Raw genomic sequence first — 19,558 nt, 5'->3', positions numbered from 1 at the left:
TAATTTTACATGAACAGACAGTAAATGGTAACACTTACTTTACATTTGGTAGCAAAAGGAAGAAGAGTGTTTGAAAGTGGGTGTGATGCCCAGCAGAGGTGAGTGAGTGAGTATGTGTGTGTATGTATAAGCATTCATTGAAGGCCTTCATTAGAGCTACATGGGTGGTATAGACAAGAGGCCAGGGGAGGGAGCTAGTATCACAGTATGTGGTGGTCAGTGGAGGTTTTCTCTCTCTTTTTTTTTTTTTTAAATAGAGATGGAGTTTCACCATGTTGGCCAGGCTTGTCTCAAACTCCTGGCCTCAAGAAATCCTCCCACCTTGGCCTCCCAAAGTGCTGGGATTACAGGTGTGAACCACTGTGTCTGGATCGGGGAGTTTTATAAATAAGGGGAATTTGGGGTGGGATATGAAGAATGGGAAGGGAATTCAGTCAGACAAAGTGAAGAGTGGAGCTGCTTCTGGTAGGAGGAAGAGTGTACACAATGTCAGGAAAGGGATAGCAGGGGCAGGGAACAGAGAGCGCAGCTCCGCTCACGGAAATGGTTTGCATAGAGGAATATGGAGATTGTATTCTGCTGGTATCTGGGCTCGGGGTTGGCAGACCTAGTGTGTCAGTGTGTTGTGGGGTGAGGCAATAGAAGGTCATGATTTGCTGAGGGCAGGGTTTGGGATGATGAAGCTGGTGTGATGGGCAGGATGGTGGAGGCAGAGGTTTGGATGGAAGGGATTGCAAACGTCCCAGGATGAGATGACACGTTAGCGATCTAAGATAGTGTCTGGGAATGGAAGGGTCGGAGGGAGGGATAGATGCATAGAGGAATAGACAGGCCTTGGTAGTGACTGAATATAGGAATGAGGAAGAGTGAAGAGTCAAAAATATCCACAAGTTTTAGAATTGGATTAAGAGGATAATGGGGCCATAAACAGAAAATGAAAAAAATAATTGTGGGATAAGGGCATACATTTCATATATTTATTCAACAATTTTTTTTTTTTTTGAGACGGAGTTTCACTCTTGTTACCCAGGCTGGAGTGCAATGGCGCGATCTTGGCTCACTGCAACCTCCTACTCCTGGGTTCAGGCAATTCTCCTGCCTCAGCCTCCTGAGTAGCTGGGATTACAGGCACGCATCACCGTGCCCAGCTAATTTTTGTATTTTTAGTAGAGACGAGGTTTCACCTTGTTGACCAGGATGGTCTCGATCTCTTGACCTAGTGATCCACCCACCTCGGCCTCCCAAAGTGCTGGGATTACAGGCTTGGGATTACACCATGCCTGGCCTTCAACAACTATTTATTATAGAGCTCTTATGTGTACACCAGGTATTGCTTTTTAATCATGGGCAGTACAGTGGTGAACAAGATAAACCTCTGCCCTTGTGAGCTTACAGTCTAGTATGGAAGACAGGCAACAAAGAATATATGATCTAGGCTGGGCATGGTGGCTCATGCCTGTAATCCCAGCACTTTGGAAGACTGAGGCAGGTAGATTGCTTGAGGTCAGGAGTTTGAGACCAGCTTGGCCAACATGGTAAAACCCAGTCTCTACTAAAACTATAAAACTTAGCCAGGCATGGCAGCAGGTGCTTGTAATCCTGGCTACGCAGGAGGCTGAGGCAGGAGAATCACTTGAACCTGGGAGGCAGAGGTTGCAATGAGCTGAGAATGTACCACTGTACTCTAGCCTGGGTAACAGAGTGAGACTCTGTCTCAAAAAGGAAAAAAAAATGTGATGTAATTTCTTTGTAGGTTATATAGCAGGTCTATAAAGAAAAATAAAGTACAGTGAAGGGATAGAAAGAAATGGAGTTTGGTAGGGTTGTGGACAGTTCTATTTTAGATGAAATTGTCAGGGAATTTCTCCTAAAAGACAATATTTTTGCAGACACCTCAATGAGTAAGGGAGCAAGTAGGCAAAGATTTCCAGGAATAAAATTCCAGGAGGAGGGAACAGTGAGTGCAAAGGTCCTGAGGCAGGAATGCATTTGATTTATTCTTGGAATAGCAAAATGGCCACTGTGGGTGGTAGAGAGCGAGGGTAACGAAGGGTAAAGTAGGCAGGGACCAGATCATGCAGCACATTGCAGAGCATGGCAGAGAGTTTAAAGGGGCACAGGAAGTCACCGGAAATGGAGAATGACACACTGATTAGATTTCCAAGGTATTGCATTTGAGGAAAGTCTTTGAAGATAGCAATGTTCACAGAAGTGGACGTAGGATAAGGTTACAGATCCAGGCTCGCAAACTGCTGGGAACAGTTCTCCCACTCCATTATGCTTAGATTAAGTATGGTGTAAATTTAGCAGTGTTTTGACCACTTGGTCTTTAATGTACCCTTACCAAATGGGGAAAGCTCTGCAAACTGGACAATGGTTTTTGCCATAGATGTAAGTGGTGTTATGTAAGCAGTGTGTATTCTCCTTCCCGCATTCTCTCCACCTCAACCTGGAATGGGAATTTTTTGGTCTTCCATTGATTAGCCCTATCAAACCTAACACTCTTGGCGTGTGTTTCTGCCTGGTATAGGGCAATTGACACATAAGATCTAATGTGGGTACCAGCAGAGACTGCAAGATAGCTTTCAGAACCTCTCTGTTTACTAATAGAAGCATCTGATGCCTTTGGTGTGCTGTGGAAAATTCATGTTTATCCTAAATTCATTTATCTTCAATCTTTGGGGGTTGCTGAGATTGATTACTGTGCAAACCCTGACATCTGGTGGTCAAAATTGGGTATTGTCGATCTACCTGTTTTAGCACCCATTGTTCTTTTGAGGGACATTTTAAAAGATGATCTGGAACTCTTACCATCCCTGTTTGCCAAAGGAGAGCTTCAGAGTATCTTGAGGCTTAATGCAAGAGGGCATATCTTAGCAATACAAGGCTGCTGTCCAAATATCCTGAAATATGAGGATTTGTCCATACGATAAAAGAATTGGGTATGGAAATCACAGCAGAGAGATTGGCCACGCTCTGAAGGAACCAAGGAACGAAGTGACATGTTACCTCAGAGCCAGCCCCTATTTGACCTCTACATGGCCAGGAGCACCCCTTCACCCCCTTGTTCTCGATTACATCTGATGCTTGTTCTGGGCATAGCTAAGGCTAACTTCTTTAGTTCTTTTGGGCAGGGCTCTTTCAGAATCCTTAGTTCTCACTGCCATCTCCATAGCTGGGACCTACACATATCTTCCCTTTTCTCCTCTTTTTTTTTTTTTTTAACTTTTTCTTTTTATTTACATTGTACCTATTCTTGCTATTCAACTAGTGTATAAATTCCAGGAGTGACGGTAAGTGACACAGATATCCTTCCATCTTGGAATCCTCGACATTTGGCCTCATACCCTGAATATTCACTGCATAAAGTGTACAACAATCATGCGTCATCAAGAGAGAATCTACTGAATAAATAGGAAAAACATTTGCAAACTGTACATCCAATAAGGGGTTAATATCTAAAATATATAAAGAACTCACCTCAATTATAGCAAGAAAAAAACCAGATTAAAAAATGGATAAAGGACCTGACACTCATTTCTCAAAAGAAGACATGCAAATGGCTAAAATGAGAAAAGACTCAACATCAATATCGTCAGGGAAATGCAAAACAAAAACCACAGTGAGATATTGTCTTACATCTGCTAGAATGGCTGCTATCAGAAGTCAAGAGATAATAAATATTGGCAAGGATGTGAAGGAAAGGGAACACTTGTTCACCATTGTACATTATTAAAGCCATTATGAAAAATGGTATGAAGCATTACACATAGAAAGGAACAACCAGTATGAGCCTTTCTAAAAATATACCAAAAAGTAAAGAGCATCCACATAAACATGAATTTACATCAACGAATGGATAAAACAGCCAGTTAACATCAAATGGCAGTAACCCTAAATTTAAATCGACTAAATCCCCCAATCAAAAGATACAGCCAAAACCCAACGGTATGCTACATCCAGACCCATTTCACATGCAAGGATACACAAAGACTCAAAACAAAGGGATGGAGAAAAATTTACCAACCAAATGGAGAACAAAAATAAATAAATAAACGAAAAGCAGGAGTTGCAATTCTCACATTTGATAAAATAGATTTCAAAGCAACAAAGATACAGTGGTAAAAGGATCAATGCAACAATAAGAGCTAACGATCCTAACACCCAGATACATAGACAGATTTAGACTTAACGAGACAGAAAATTAATAAAGATATCCGGGACTTGAACTCAGATCCGGAGCAAGTAAACTTAATAAATATTTATAGAGCTCTCCATTTTAAATACACAAAATATACATTATCCACTTTAAATATACAAAATGTTGATCAGCCATTATTAATACCCATTTTTAGAATAAAGCAATATTCCCGTTCTCTCTCCCTCTTTTTCTTCCTCTTTCTTCCTCTCCTTCTCTCCTTTTTTTCCTTTCAAAAAAAAAAGAAAGAAAGAAAAATGGTATGAAGATTCCTCAAAAAACTACAAATAGGCCGGGTGCTGTGGCTCAAGCCTGTAATCCCAGCACTTTGGGAGGCCGAGGCGGGTGGATCACAAGGTCAAGAGCTCAAGACCATCTTGGTCAACATGGTGAGACCCCGTCTCTACTAAAAATACAAAAAATTAGCTGGGCATGCTGGCGCGTGCCTGTAATCCCAGCTACTCAGGAGGCTGAGGCAGGAGAATCGCCTGAACCCAGGAGGCGGAGGTTGTGGCGAGCCGAGATCGCGCCATTGCACTCCAGCCTGGGTAACAAGAGCTAAACTCCATCTCAAAAAAAAAAAAAAAAAAAAAAAAAAAAATGCATATATTATTCACCTTCCGCTTGATTTAAGCTAGGCCTCTTGCTTTTTATTTTTAAAGTTTTATAAAATAAATTTATTGAAGTACTTATCACCTAAAGTACACTGCACATGTTTTAAGTATGCAACAGATAAACGTTAGCATATTATGGATGTGTATGAAACCATCACCACAATGAAGATAATGCATATATACTTTCAACAGTGTCCTTGAATCTTTTATAACACCTCCACCTGCCCTTCTCCTTCCTTGCAACCCTCATCTCCCAGCCTTTGTCCCTAAGCAACCGCTAATATGTTTCCTGTCACCATAGATTAGTTTGCATTTCCTAGAATGTTTAAAGACAAAATTATAACGTACATATTCTTCTTGTCAGACTTATTTCCCCCAGCATTAATTATTTTAAAATTCTTCCATTTCCGGCATGTGTTCATAGGTCATCCCTTCGTTTGCTGAATAACCATCCACTGCATGGATATACAACAGTTTGTAAACCCATTCAACTGCAGATGGACATTTGACTTGTTTTCTGACAAAGCTGCTAGGAACATTTATGTAGCCTAATTTCTTCATTTCTGAAATACGAGGTTTAAGATAACCAATTTTCACTTCACTGAGCAATAAATAGAAAAATAAGATCAGCTCAAAAAAACTTCATTGGGAGCAAGTGTTGAGCAGTGAGAGGTTAACGTGATTGTGCCAAGTCAGTTGATGGGTGCGGCTGACAGCCTGCCTCTGCTTCAGTCTGCGTGATGTTTCCTGGCTAAGGAATCACGTCACGACTCCTAGACATATCAGGGTGCTGCACTGAACACAGCAGCTGATTTATGAATCCCTTGAAAGACAGACTCAGCTCCCCAATAGCAAGGATGTGATGTGACAGGGTTACCCTGCTCATGATCCCCGAGCGCCGACCCCAGCGCCTGGCTGCTTCCTAGCTTTTGAAGCTCAGGTCTGTTCTGCTTGTAATTTTACAAAATACTTATGTCCTCCAGCCCTTAGCCATAAATCTAGGCCAAATTCCTGTTTTCAAAGTTTTGCCAACACACATTATCTGGTTTTGTTTTTGTTTTTTGCACCCATTGAAACTGCTGTAATTGAATTTTGCCAGCCTGTCGTCTCTGGGGAGGCATGGTTACATGACCGACAAGTTAATGGAGGGCAAACATTGACTGTAGACGTTTGGGTCTAAAATATGGATTTTATTTTGGTTTGCTTACAAGTATGATATAGGCTGTAAGAGTAAACTGTGAATATTGTTCAATTATTTTCTAAGGCTTGCGGATTTCTTTAAGCTGTTTAATGAATGGTTTTCCCGCTATAGACATGCTCCTGGTGTCTGCAGACCCCTCCGACTTTCACGTTTGCTCCTGTGGAGTAGTTACTGTGGAGAGCCTGGACGACGCTGAGGAATTGCTGGCCACAGAAGTAAGGCCTGTTATTTGTCAAAGCAAAATCTGGTCATGGCAATGAGAAATGAAAGACAGCACTTGAGAGTTCTGTTCTTCGGGGATCTGGAGAAATGGCCTTGCTTCCGCTAGGGGTGAAGGGCTCCTTCTGTCCAAAGTTTGCTTACTCATGAGAAAACTCCACATTGCCAATATAGTAACTTGGAAGTTTTCAAAAATAGAAAGATATTTCAACCCAATGGCAAACATCTCTAATTTTATGTGTATCTTTATAGTCTTTGGTCTGTTTGTATCTATTTGCAGCTGCTTTTGTATGGTCATGTTGCTGTTTTTTGTTTTCTTACCAAAGACTGCAGTTATGCTGCATATACAGTTGGCATATAGAATTTGCTTTCTTAGGCCAGGCATGGTGGCGCACGCCTGTAATCCCAGCACTTTGGGAGGCCAAGGCAGGTGGATCACGAGGTCAAGAGATTGAGACCATCCTGCTCGACATGGTGAAACCCCGTCTCTACTAAAAATACAAAAAATTAGCTGGGCACAGTGGTGCACACCTGTAATACCAGATACTCAGGAGGCTGAGGCAGGAGAATTGGCTGAACCCAGGAGGCGGAGGTTGCGGTGAGCCCAGATCCCGCCATTGAACTCCAGCCTGGGTAACAAGAGTGAAACTTCGTCTCAAAAAAAAAAAAAAAAAAAAAAAAGAATTTGCTTTCTCAGTTTAATCGTTTAAGCATTTCAGGTATCATTAGGAACTCTTTGCAAACATTTAAGTGGAAACTCAAGATTCCATCGGTCCTGTTGTTCATTGAGCTATTCTCCTAGTGTTAGACTCACGGTTTTCTGGTTTGTTTTTTCACCCCCGCTAAGGTGAATGTCTTTGTGGCTAAACACTTTTTCTGTATACCAGATTCCCCTTATGCTAAATTCCTAGATGTGAAAATACTAAGGATTATGAATGTTTTTATAGTCTCTTGGTACGCATTCTAAATTAACCACAGAAAGATTGTACCGATTTTTTCCCTCCTGGAGAGGATGAGAATGCACATCTTGTGCAGCGGATTCTTAGGCTGCAGTTTTATGGGGAGGTGGCTTTTCTTAAACATTTCCTTTCATCGTCTTTGAAATGTGTCTGCTCTGGAATAAAGTCAGGAGAACATGTGGGACCACAGAAATAAGCAACCCAGCCGATATGGTGCTTTCTGCCCACGAAAGGCAAAATAATGGACCTCATATAGCCAGTAATTGATCTGTTGTGGGAAGGAACAAGAGAGGGGCAGAGCATTGAAGGAAAGTTATAAAACTACTGGAACTAAACAAACCTAGTCCTGGGCCTTCCTAATTCTCATTTAAAGGAATGAGCAGACTGTGGGTGACCAAGTGCCGACAGGGCTGATTTGCATTGCTTTGAACAAAGCTGTCTGTCTCATTCCCTTCAGCCCACAGCCTGAGGTGGAACACAGTGGGGGTGAGGTGCACACTGCAGCCATTAGGCAAATGAAGACAGGGCCATCTGTTTCTCTTTTTACAGCAAGCCATGGACATCTTGGGCTTTCTTCCTGATGAGAAGTATGGATGCTATAAACTCACTGGGGCCATCATGCACTTTGGAAACATGAAATTTAAACAGAAACCTGGAGAAGAGCAACTGGAGGCAGATGGCACAGAAAGTAAGAATTACTTTGAAGACACGGCATATACTTCAAATCCCTGGCCCCAGGCCTGCTCCCCTTTTCCTTGCAGTTAACCTCACCTCTTGAAATTAATCAATAGTGTCTCCCTTGACTGCTGCTCTTCAAAAATGGTTCTGTCAACTACCATTCTAAAGTAGAATCCTTCTATCACAGAATAAGAAGCACTCCTCAATAATTATTGATGATAGAGTCAATTTGCTAAACTTGGGTGAAAGCTAATTGATTAAGACACAGTCTGCCATTAGCACATAGATTATTGAGAAAAATGAGAGAAAGGAGCAAATTATGGCTGGACATTGTGGCTCACACTTGTAATCCCAGCACTTTGGGAGGCCGAGGCAGATGGATCACTTGAGGCCAGGAGTTCAAACCAGCCTGGCCAATATAGAAAAACCCTGTCTCTACTAAAAATACAAAAAATTAGCCAGGTGTGCTGGTGTACACCTATAATCCCATCTACTCAGGAGGCTGAGCCGTGAGAATCGCTGGAACCAGGGAGGCGGGGGTTGCAGTGACCCTAGATCGCATCACTGCACTCCAGCCTCAGTGACAGAGCGAGATTCAATCTCTAAAAAAATAAATTAATATTAAAAAAATAAACAAATTATGACAAAACGTATTAAGTGATATAACGGAAATGTGAACTAAGGCCTTTGGAATTTCAGCAGTAAGTAACTAACTCACAGGGGTGAGACCAGGAGGCTTTACTTCCCCTTCACATTTAACAAATCTGTATTGTTATCTGCTTACCAGAAAGATTTGAGGCACCTTACAATGAATGATCTGTCTAGAATGATCATTGAAAGAAATCCCCACAATTATGAAAGGAAGAAAGCAGTTATTACATTTAATATTAAAATTCCTTTCAACTGAAATGAAAAGAGAAAACACATTCATTCAATTCTTTCAACAAATAATTTTAATTTTACATTTTTAATGTATAAAATATACATAACATACAGTTTACAGTTTTAGTCATGTTTGTATGTACAGCTCAGTGATGTGAAGAACATTCACATTGTTGTGTAATTAGCAATGTTATCCATTGCCAGAACTTTTCATCATGTCAACCTGAGTAAGCTATGCACTCATTAAACCAAAACTCCCCATTATCCCTTTTCCATACTCCTGGTAACCACTATTTTACTTTCTGACTCTAGGCACTTTATGTAAGTATAATTATACAATATTTGACCTTTTGTATCTGGCTTATTTTACTTAGCATAAGGTCTTCAAGGTTCATCAATGTTGTAACAGAATTTCATTCCTTTTTAAGGCTAAATAATATTCCAGTGTATGCATATCTTTTCATCAATCTATGGACACTTGATTGCTTCTACTCTTTGGCTATTGTGAGTAATGGTGCTATGAATGTTGGTAAATTAGATCTGTTTGAGTCTCTGCTTTCGATTCATTTGTGTATATACCTAGAAGTGGAATTGCTAGAATGAATGGCAATTCTATTTTTTAGGAACCATCATATTGTTTTCCACAGTGTACCTCTTTATATTTTCACCAGCAATGCACGAAGTTTCCAATTTCTTCATATCTATGAAAACAGTTGTTGTTTTCTGTTTTGTTTTTTAATTATTATTATCCATTAAGATCTAGGGTACATGTGCAGATCCTGCAGGTTTGTTACATAAGTAAACATATGCCATGGTGCTTTGCTGCATCCATCACCCCATCATCTACATTAGGTATTTCTCCTAACGCTATCCCCCCCAGCCTCACCCCTCTGTTATCCCTACCCTAGCCCCCCACCTTCCAACAGGCCCTGGTGTGTGATGTTCCCCTCCCTGTGTCTGTGTGTTCTCATTGTTCAACACCCACTTATAAGTGAGAACATATGGTGTTTGGTTTTCTGTTCTTGTGTCAATTTGCTGAGAATGATGGTTTCCAGCTTCATCCATGTTCCTGCAAAGGACATGAACTCATCCTTTTTTATGGCTGCATAGTATTCCATGGTGTGTATGTGCCACATTTTCTTTTTCCAGTCTATCATTGATTGGCATTTGGTTCCAAGTCTTTGCTATTTTTAAAAATTTATTTATTATACTTTAAGTTCTGGGATACATGTGCAGATCATGCAGGATTGTTACATAGGTATACATGTGCCATGGTGGTGGTTTGCTGCATCCATCGCCCCATCATCTACATTACTATTTCTCCTAATGCTATCCCTCCCCAATCACCCAACCCCTGCTATTCCTCCCCTAGCCTCCCACCCCCAGACCCCAGTGTGTGATGTTCCCCTCCCTGTATTTGTGTGTTCTCATTGTTCAGCACCCACTTATGAGTAAGAACATGTGGTGTTTGGTTTTCTGTTCTTGTGTCAGTTTGCTGAGAATGATGGTTTCCATTTTCACCCATGTCCCTGCAAACAACATTAACTCATTCTTTTTTATGGCTGCATAGTATTCCATGGTGTATATGTGCCACCTTTTCTTTATCCAGTCTATCATTGATAGGCATTTGGGTTTGTTCCAAGCTATTGTGAACAGTGCTGCAATAAACATACATGTGCATATGTCTTTATACTATAATGATTTATAATCCTTTAGGTATATACCCAGTAATGGGATTGCTGGGTCAAATGGAATTTCTATTTCTAGATCCTTGAGGAGTCACCACACTGTCTTCCACGATGGTTGAACTAATTTACCCTCCCACCAGCAGTGTAAAAGTGTTCCTATTTCTCCACATCCTCTCCATCATTTGTTGTCTCCTGATTTTTTAATGATCACATTCTAACTGGTGTGAGATGGTATTTCAATGTGGTTTTGATTTGCATTTCTCTAATGTTCAGTGATGATGAGCTTTTTTCCATGTTTGTTGGCTGCATAAATGTCTTCTTTTGAGAAGTGTCTGTTTATATCCTTCATCCACTTTTTGATGGAGTTGTTTGTTTCTTTCTTGTATATTTATTTAAGTTCCTTGTACATTCTGGATATTAGCCCTTTGTCAGATAAGTAGATTGCAAAAATTTTTCCCTGTGTGTTGGTTGCCAGTTCACTCTAATGGTGGTTTCTTTTGCAGTGCCAAAGCTCTTTAGTTTGATTAGATTCCATTTGTCAATTTTGGCTTTTGTTGCCGTTACTTTTGGTGTTTCAGTCATGAAATCTTTGCCCACACTTAGTCCCAAATGGTATTGCCTAGGTTTTCTTCTAGCATTTTAATAGTGTTAGATCTTACATTTAAATCTTTAATCAATCTTGAATTAATTTTTGTATAATGTATAAGGAAGGGATCCAGTTTCAGCTTTCTGCTTATGCCTAGCCAGTTTTCCCAACACCATTTGTTAAATAAGGAATCCTTTTCCCATTGCATGTTTTTGTCAGGTTTGTCAAAGATAAGATGGTTGCAGATGTGTGGCGTTATTTATGAGGACTCTGTTCTGTTCCAGTGGTCTATATATCTCTCTTTTGGTACCAGTACCATGCTGGTTTTGCTGTTTTGATTATGGTAGCCTTGTAGTATATCATAGTTTGAAGTAAGTTAGTGTGATGCTGGCCTTTTTTTTTTTTTTTTTTGCTATGCTGTCTGTTTTTTGGTTCCATATGAAATTTAAGGTGTATTTTTTTAAATTCTGTGAAGAAACTCAATAGTAGCTTGATGGGAATAGCATTGATTACTTTGGGCGGTATGGCCATTTTCAAGATACTGATTCTTCCTAACCATGAGCATGGAATATTTTTCTGTCTGTTTGAGTCCTCTCTTATTTCCTTGAGCAGTGGTTTGTAGTTCTCCTTGAAGAGGTCCTTCACATCCCTTGTGAGTTGTATTCCTAGGTATTTTATTCTCTTTGTAGCAATTGTGAATGGGAGTTCCCTCATGATTTGGCTCTCTGTTTGTCTGTTATTGGTGTATAGGAATGCTTGTGATTTTTGCACATTGATTTTGTATTCTGAGACTTTGCTGAAGTTGCTTATTAGCTTAAGGAGATTTTGGGCTGAGACAATGGGGTCTTCTAAATATACAATCATGTCATCTGCAAATACAGACCGTTTGACTTCCTCTTTTCCTAATTGAATATCCTTTATTTCTTTTTCTTGCCTGATTGCCCTGGCCAGAACTTCCAATACCATGTTGAATAGGAATGGTGAGAGAGGGTATGGTATCCTTGTCTTGTGCTGATTTTCAAAGGCAATGCTTCCAGTTTTTGCCCATTCAGTATGATATTGGTTGTGGGTTTATCATGAATAGCTCTTATTATTTTGAGATATGTTCCATTGATACCTAGTTTATTGAGAGATTTTAGCATAAAGAGCTGCTGAATTTTTTTGAAGGCCTTTTCTGCATCCATTGAGATGATCACGTGGTTTTTGTCATTGGTTCTGTTTATGTGATGTATTATATTTATTGATTTGCATATGTTGAACCAGCCTTGTGTCCCAGGGATGAAGCCAACCTGATTGTGATTGATAAGCTTTTTGATATGCTGTTGAATTCAGTTTGCCAGTATTTTATTGAGGATTTTCATATTGATGTTCATCATGGATATTGGCCTGAAATTTTCTTTTTTTGTTGCGTCTCTGCCAGGTTTTGGTATCAGGATGTTTTTGGTCTCATAAAATGAGTTAGGGAGGAGTCCCTCTTTTTCTATTGTTTGGAATAGTTTCAAATGGTACCAGCTCCTCTTTGTACCTCTGGTAGAATTGGGCTGTGACCCATCTGGTCCTGGACTTGTTTTAGTTGGTAGGCTATTAATTGCTGCCTCAATTTCAGACCTTGTTATTGGTCTATTCAGGGATTTGACTTCCTCCTGGTTTACTCTTTGGAGGGTGTAAGTGTCCAGAAATTTATCTGTTTCTTCTAGATTATCAGGTTTATTTGCATAGAGATGTTTATAGTATTCTCTGATGGTAGTTTGTATTTCTGTGGGATAACTGGTGATATCCCTTCATCATATTTTATTGCATCTATTTGATTCTTCTCTCTTTTCTTCTTTATTAGTCTGGCTAGCAGTGTATCTATTTTGTTGATCTTTTCAAAAAACCAGCTCCTGAATTCATTGATTTTTTGAAGGTTTTTTTTGTGTCTGTTTCCTTCAGTTCTGCTTTGATCTTAGTTATTTCTTGTCTTCTGCTACCTTTTGAATTTTTTTGTTCTTGCTCCTCTAGTTCTTTTAATCGTGACATTAGGGTGTCGATTTTAGATCTTTCCTCCTTTCTCTTGTGGGCATTTGGTACTATAAATTTCTGTCTACTCACTGCTTAAAATGTGTCCCAGATATTCTGGTACATTGTGTCTTCATTCTCATTAGTTTTGAAAAAATCTTTATTTCTGCCTTCATTTCATTATTCATTCAGTAGTCACTCAGAAGCAGATTGTTCAGTTTCCATGTAGTTGTGCAGTTTTGAGTGAGTTTCTTAATCCTGAGTTCTAATTTGATTGCACTGTGGTCTGAGAGACTGTTTGATATGATTTCCATTCTTTTGCATTCACTGAGGAGTGTTTTACTTCCAATTATGTGGTCAATTTTAGAATAAGTGCAATGTGGTGCTGAGAAGAACATATATTCTGTGGATTTGGGGTGGAGAGTTCTGTAGATGTCTATTAGGTCCACTTGGTTCAGATCTGATTTCAAGTCCTGGATATCCTATTAATTTTTTTGTCTCATTGATCTGTCTAATATTGACAGTGGGGTGTTACAGTTTCCCACTGTATTATTATGGTGTGGGAGTCTAAGTCTGTTTATAGGTCTTGAAGAACTTGCTTTATGAATCTGGGTGCTCCTGTATTGGGTGCATATATATTTTGGATAGTCAGCTCTTCTTGTTGCATAGATCCCTTTACCATTATGTAATGCCCTTCTTTGTCTTTTTTGATCTTTGTTGGTTTAAAGTCTGTTTTATTAGAGACCACAATTGCAACCCCTGCTTTTATTTTGCTTTCCATTTGTTTGGCAAATATTCCTCCATCCCTTTATTTTGAGCCTGTGTGTGTCTTTCAACGTGGGTCTCCTGAACACAGCACACTGATGGGTCTTGACTCTTTATCCAATTTTCCAGTCTGTGTCTTTTAAATTGGGACATTTAGCCCATTTACCTTTAAAGTTAATATTGTAATGTGTGGATTTTATCCTGACATTATGATACTAGCTGGTTGTTTTGCCCGTTAGTTGATGCATTTTCTTCATAGCATTGATGGTCTTTACAATTTGGTATGTTTTTGGAGTGGCTGGTATTGGTTGTTCCTTTCCATGTTTAGTGCTTCCTTCAGGAGCTCTTGTAAGGCAGGCCTGGTGGTTATAAAATCTCTCAGCAGTTGCTTGTCCATAGAAGATTTTATTTCTCCTTCACTTATGAAGCTTAGTTCGGCTAGATATGAAATTCTGGGGTAAAAATTATTTTCTTTAAGGATGTTGAATATTAGCCCCTGCTCTCTTCTGGCTTGTAGGGTTTCTGCTGAGAGAGCTGGTGTGAGTCTGATGGGCTTCCCTTTGTGGGTAACCTGACCTTTCTCTCTGGCTGCCCTTAGCGATTTTTCCTTCATTTCAATCCTGGTGAATCTGACAATTATATGTCTTGCTCTTCTTGAGGAGTATCTTTGTGGTGTTCACTGTATTTCCTGAATTTGAATGTTGGCCTGTCTTGCCAGGTTGAGGAAGTTCTCCTGGATAATGTTCTGAAGAGTGTTTTCCAACTTGGTTTTATTCTCCCTGTCACTTTCAGGTACACTGATGAAAGGTTGATTTGTTTTTTTCACATAGTCCCATATTTCTTGGAGGCTTTGTTCATTTCTTTTCATTCTTTTTTCTCTAATCTTGTCTTCTCACTTTATTTTACTGAGCTGATCTTCGATCTCTGATATTCTTTCTTCCACATGATCATTTTGGCTATTGTAACTTGTATATACTTCACAAAGTTCTCGTGCTGTGTTTTTCAGCTCCATCAGGTCATTTATGTTCTGCTCTATGCTGGTTATTCTAGTTAGCATTTCGTCTAACCTTTTTTCAAGGTTCTTAATTTCCTTGCATTGGGGTAGAAAATGCTCCTTTAGCTCAGAGAAGTCTGTTATTACCCACCTTCTGAAGCCTGCTTCTGTCAATTTGTCAAACTCATTCTCCATCCAGTTTTGTTCCCTTGCTGGTGAGGAGTTGTGATTCCTCAAAGGAGAAGATGTGTTCTGGTTTTTGGGTTTTTTAGCCTTTTTGTGCTGGTTTCTTTCTATCTTTGTGGATTTATATACCCTTGGTCTTTGAAGTTGTTGACTTTTGGATGGGAGTGGACGTCCTTTGTTGATGTTGAAACTACTTCCTTCTATTTGTTAGTTTTTTTTTCTAACAGTCAGGCCCCTCTGCTGCAGGTCTGCTGGAGTTGGCTAGAGGTCCACTCCAGATCCTGCTTGCCTAGGAATCACCAGCAGGGGCTGCAGAACAGCAAAGATTGCTGCCTATTCCTTCCTCTGGTAGCTTAATCTCAGAAAGGTACCTGCCAGATGCCAGCCAGAGCTCTCCTGTATGAGGTGTCGGTCAGCCTCTGCTGGGAGGTATCTCCCAGTCAGGATACACGGGGGTCAGGGAGCCACTTGACTGTTCCTTATCAGAGCTCGCATGCTGTGCTGGGAAATCTGCTGCTCTCTTCAGAGCTGCCAGGCAGGGATGTTTAAGTCTGCTGAAGCTGTACGCACAACCACCCCTTGTCCCAGGGGCTCTGTCCCAGGAAGGTGGGGCCTTTATTTATAATTCCCTGACAGGTTGCTGCCTTTTTTCAGAGATGCCCTGCCCAGTGAGGAGGGAGTCTAGTGACACAGTTTGCCTGCAGAGGTCTTACTGAGCCGCTATGGGTTCCACCCAGTTGCTGTGTAAACTTCCCAGTGACTTTGTTTACACAGGTGAGGTTAAAATCACCTACTTGAGCGTCAGCAATGGTGGACACCCCTCCCATCACCAAGCTCAAAAGTCCCAGTTTGAGCTCAGATTGCTGTGGTGGCTGCGAGAATTTCAAGCCAATGGATCTTAGCTTATTGGTCTTCGTGGGGGTGGGACCTGCTGAGCCAGATCACTTGGCTCCCTAGCTTCACCCCCCTTTTTAGGGGAGTGAACAGTTCTGTCTCACTGCCATTCCAGGTGTCACTCAGTTGGAAATGCAGAAATCACCCACCTTCTGTGTTGCTCTCACTGGGGGCTGCGTGCTGGAGCTGTTCCTATTTGGCCATCTTGCCAGCAATCCCTAAGGTATTTTTTGTTTTGTTTTTTATAATGGCCATCTTTATGGGTATAAAGTAGTATCTCTTTGTGGTTTTAATTTGCATTTCTCTGATGGTTGGTGATGTTAAACATCCTTTCATGTGCTTGTTGGCCATTTGTATATCTTTTGAGAAATGTCTGTTTAAGTCCTTTGCCCATTTAAAAAATTGGGTTTTTTTTTTTGTTGCTCGACAAATATATGATTCTTTTTTGAGACAGAGTCTTGCTCTGTGGCTTAGGCTGGAGTACAAGGGGAAGTCTTGGGTCACTGCAACCTCCACTTCCCAGGTTCAGTGATTCTTGTTCCTCAGCCTCACAAGTAGCTGGGATTATAGGTGCAGCACTACACTGAGCTAATTTTTCCATTTTTAGTAGAGATGGGGTTTCACCATATTGGCCAGGCTGGTCTCAAACTTCTGATCTTAAGTGATCCATCCACCTTGGCCTCCCAAAGTGCTCCGATTACAGGCGTGAACCACCACGCCAGGCCTGTTGGACAACAAATCATTTTTGAGGCTAGTCTGTGCCAGGGACTCTTCTTGATGCTACGGATACACCTGTGAACGAGATACTGTCCCTGTCTGGACTAGTGTGGGAGTTAGACAATAAATGCACAAATATATAACAAGTTCCATACGAAAAGAAAGTAAAGCAGAGTTTAAAGAAATAAAGAATAATAGGATACAGGGTTGTTGTAGATAGGATGGTCAGAAATTCCCTCAGAGAAGACACAGCACAGATGTGAATGAAGGGAGGGAATGTGCAATGAAGACGTTACAAACATCTTACATGGTAACCTATTCATACATGCTTTCATGGCATCGAATTTTACTTTTGCCATCCTGTTTGCTTTTTCCATGCTTTAAAATGAAGGTTGTTCTCAAAGAATTATTATTATTACAAAACAAGGCATGCTTATTAATAAATCAGAAAACACAAATGAGCAAATAAAGTACGTAATCTCATTAGCTCTCCCTTTTTACTCTTTCTCACGTTCTTCCATGGAGCTTCCACATCTTCCCCACCGCTAACTGCTCTAGGGCTGCTCTGGGCACAACTCTTGAATCTTTTCTCTTCCCTTTCTATACTCATTTCTTTGGTGACCATCTCAAACTCAACATGAATACAACTGAACTCTTCATCCCACCCTGCCTTTACTGCCAACTCTTCATCACTTGGTCTTCTTCATAAATGTCAGCTAGGTTCTCCCAGTTGCCCTGACTCAAATCTCAGAATCATCCTGGACTCCTCTCTTTTTCATCATCCCTACCTTTCAAATACATCCAACAGCTCACGACTTATCACCATGGCCATGTCCACGGCCACCACCTAGCCCGAGCCAACATCTCTACCAGATTATTGCCACAGCCTCCTTCCTAATCTCCCTGCCTGCATCCTTGCTATGATGGATAGATGGATAGCTCTGCACCCAGAAGCTAGTGTCGGTCCTTTCACAGTGTCAGTCAGCCCTTGTCCTGCCATGTCCTGCCTCTGCTCTAAACTCAACAATGGCTCCCTTACTCCAAATAAAACCCCACGTCCCTGTCACAGCTTCCTTAACCTCTATGATATTAGGTTGGTGCAAACGTAATTGCAGTTTTTGTCTTTACTTTTAATGGCAGAAACCACAATTACGTTTGCACCAACCGATACTTCTTTCTCTCTCTAATCCCTCCCATTGGTAGTGAAATCTGCCACCTTCTGTTGTCTGGTTTCCCTCCATGGATATGTCCTGGCTCTTGGTTGTTTCCAGAGCATGTAAGCCCTCCTATTGCAGGGCTGTTTTCATTAGCTCCTCCTTCTGCCTGGAACTTTTCGCCTGTTCTCATGCCTTACTCCCTCACTTATTAAAGTAACTTCTCAGATGTTACCTTATTAGAAAAGCCTTCTTTAGTTACCTCTACCACTATCCCCTACGCTAAATATCTTTCTTCGTGTTATTTATACTGCTGGTTTTTACTGAGTGTCCTTGCCTCCACCCCTCAATCTCCACCAGATGTGCACTTTGTAAGAGTGGGGACCTAATGTGGTGTGTTCCTCGCTATATGTCCAGGTTATAAAATGTGCCTGGCACACAGTAATGGATAATTATTTGTTATGTGAATCCTACCTACTCAGGGACAATCACAGTGAATACCAAAGGACATATTTTTAATGTGATTTTCTAGTTGAATATGGACGTAAAACTTTTTAAAATAAAAATATATGATCATAGCTGGGCGTGGTGGCACGTGCCTGTAATCCCAGCTACTCGGGAGGCTGAGGCAGGAGAATTGCCTGAACCCAGGAGGTGGAGGTTGCGGTGAGCCGAGATCGCGCCATTGCACTCCAGCCTGGGTAACAAGAGCGAAACTCCGTCTCAAAAAAAAAAAAAAAAATATATATATATATATTACATATATATATATATTACATATATATATATATGTAATATATATATATTACATATATATATATATTACATATATATATATATGTAATATATATATATTACATATATATATATATTACATATATATATATATGTAATATATATATATATTACATATATATATTACATATATATATATATGATTATATACATGTTGTTTTATACTAGTTTTTTAAACCAAATTGTATGTATCTTTTGTCTTTTCTGTAATATCTTTTTAGATGGCTACAACGTATTCCATGGTACGGATGTACCATAATTAACTTAAGCATCTTACTGGATACTCAGTTTTTTTCAGTATGCTTCTACCTCCAGCTCATTTTAAAAATGGAGGTGTTGAATTTTTCTTTAATTCTAAGGGTTCTTAATATATTAAGTGTTGGGAAATTTCTCCCAGTTAATTATTTAGGAAGGAATTGAAGGAGCTGGACAGATGGAGAAGAGGTTGGAAGGAGGAAGGGCACCCAAACCCAAAGGGGCATCTCAGCTTTTGCCTCTTTCTTGCGTTCCAACTCCACGTTACCGACTCTCAGCTGTATATTTTCTAGTACCCTAAACTCTGCATGGCTAAGAGTCCATCGTCTTCTTTCCCCCAGTGATGTCTTCCTGTTGGCATTTCTATTCATATTTACAGTATTGTTCTTTTCTCTGCTTCTCAGGCTGGAAACATCCTGGTCATGTTTCTCAGTCTCTCTTTTCCCTTCCTCATTACCAGTTTGGAGCCTCAGCATCTCACACGTCGGCATTCTGCAATGAGTTCACTCTCTGTACTTTTAAACTCTTCCTACTCTTGTCTGTCTTGCACATTTCCAAAATTAAGCATTTGAAGGCATGACTCTAATTATGCCATTTCTCTGCTTACAGCTCCTTTAGCATTTCTCCATTCTTTCATAAAGTATAGGGGCATTAGATGTCTTTTGCAATCAGAAATCACCCACTTTTCTCAGTTTATCACTCACCCCCTGGCATCGTAGACCAATCCATTTGGGTTATAACCTCTTCTTTGACCATACCTTGTATTCTTCAGTGC

General features: G+C 40.3%; 1 protein-coding gene across 1 annotated transcript in view; it reads left to right on the top strand.

Annotated features, from left to right (window-relative positions):
- Nucleotides 1–19,558, top strand: part of MYH15 (myosin heavy chain 15) — a 153,146-nt gene that overhangs the window by 21,492 nt on the left and 112,096 nt on the right. Inside the window, exons 10-11 of the mRNA XM_078352276.1 lie at nt 6,125–6,228; nt 7,741–7,879. Of these exons, the coding sequence (XP_078208402.1) occupies nt 6,125–6,228; nt 7,741–7,879 (243 nt within the window). The remainder of the gene's footprint in view (nt 1–6,124; nt 6,229–7,740; nt 7,880–19,558) is intronic.

Source organism: Callithrix jacchus, chromosome 15 (genome assembly GCF_049354715.1).
Source record: "Callithrix jacchus isolate 240 chromosome 15, calJac240_pri, whole genome shotgun sequence".
Lineage (NCBI taxonomy): Eukaryota > Metazoa > Chordata > Mammalia > Primates > Cebidae > Callithrix > Callithrix jacchus.
The sequence above is the reverse complement of the archived record's forward strand: the minus strand, read 5'-3'. Positions and strand labels throughout refer to the sequence as shown.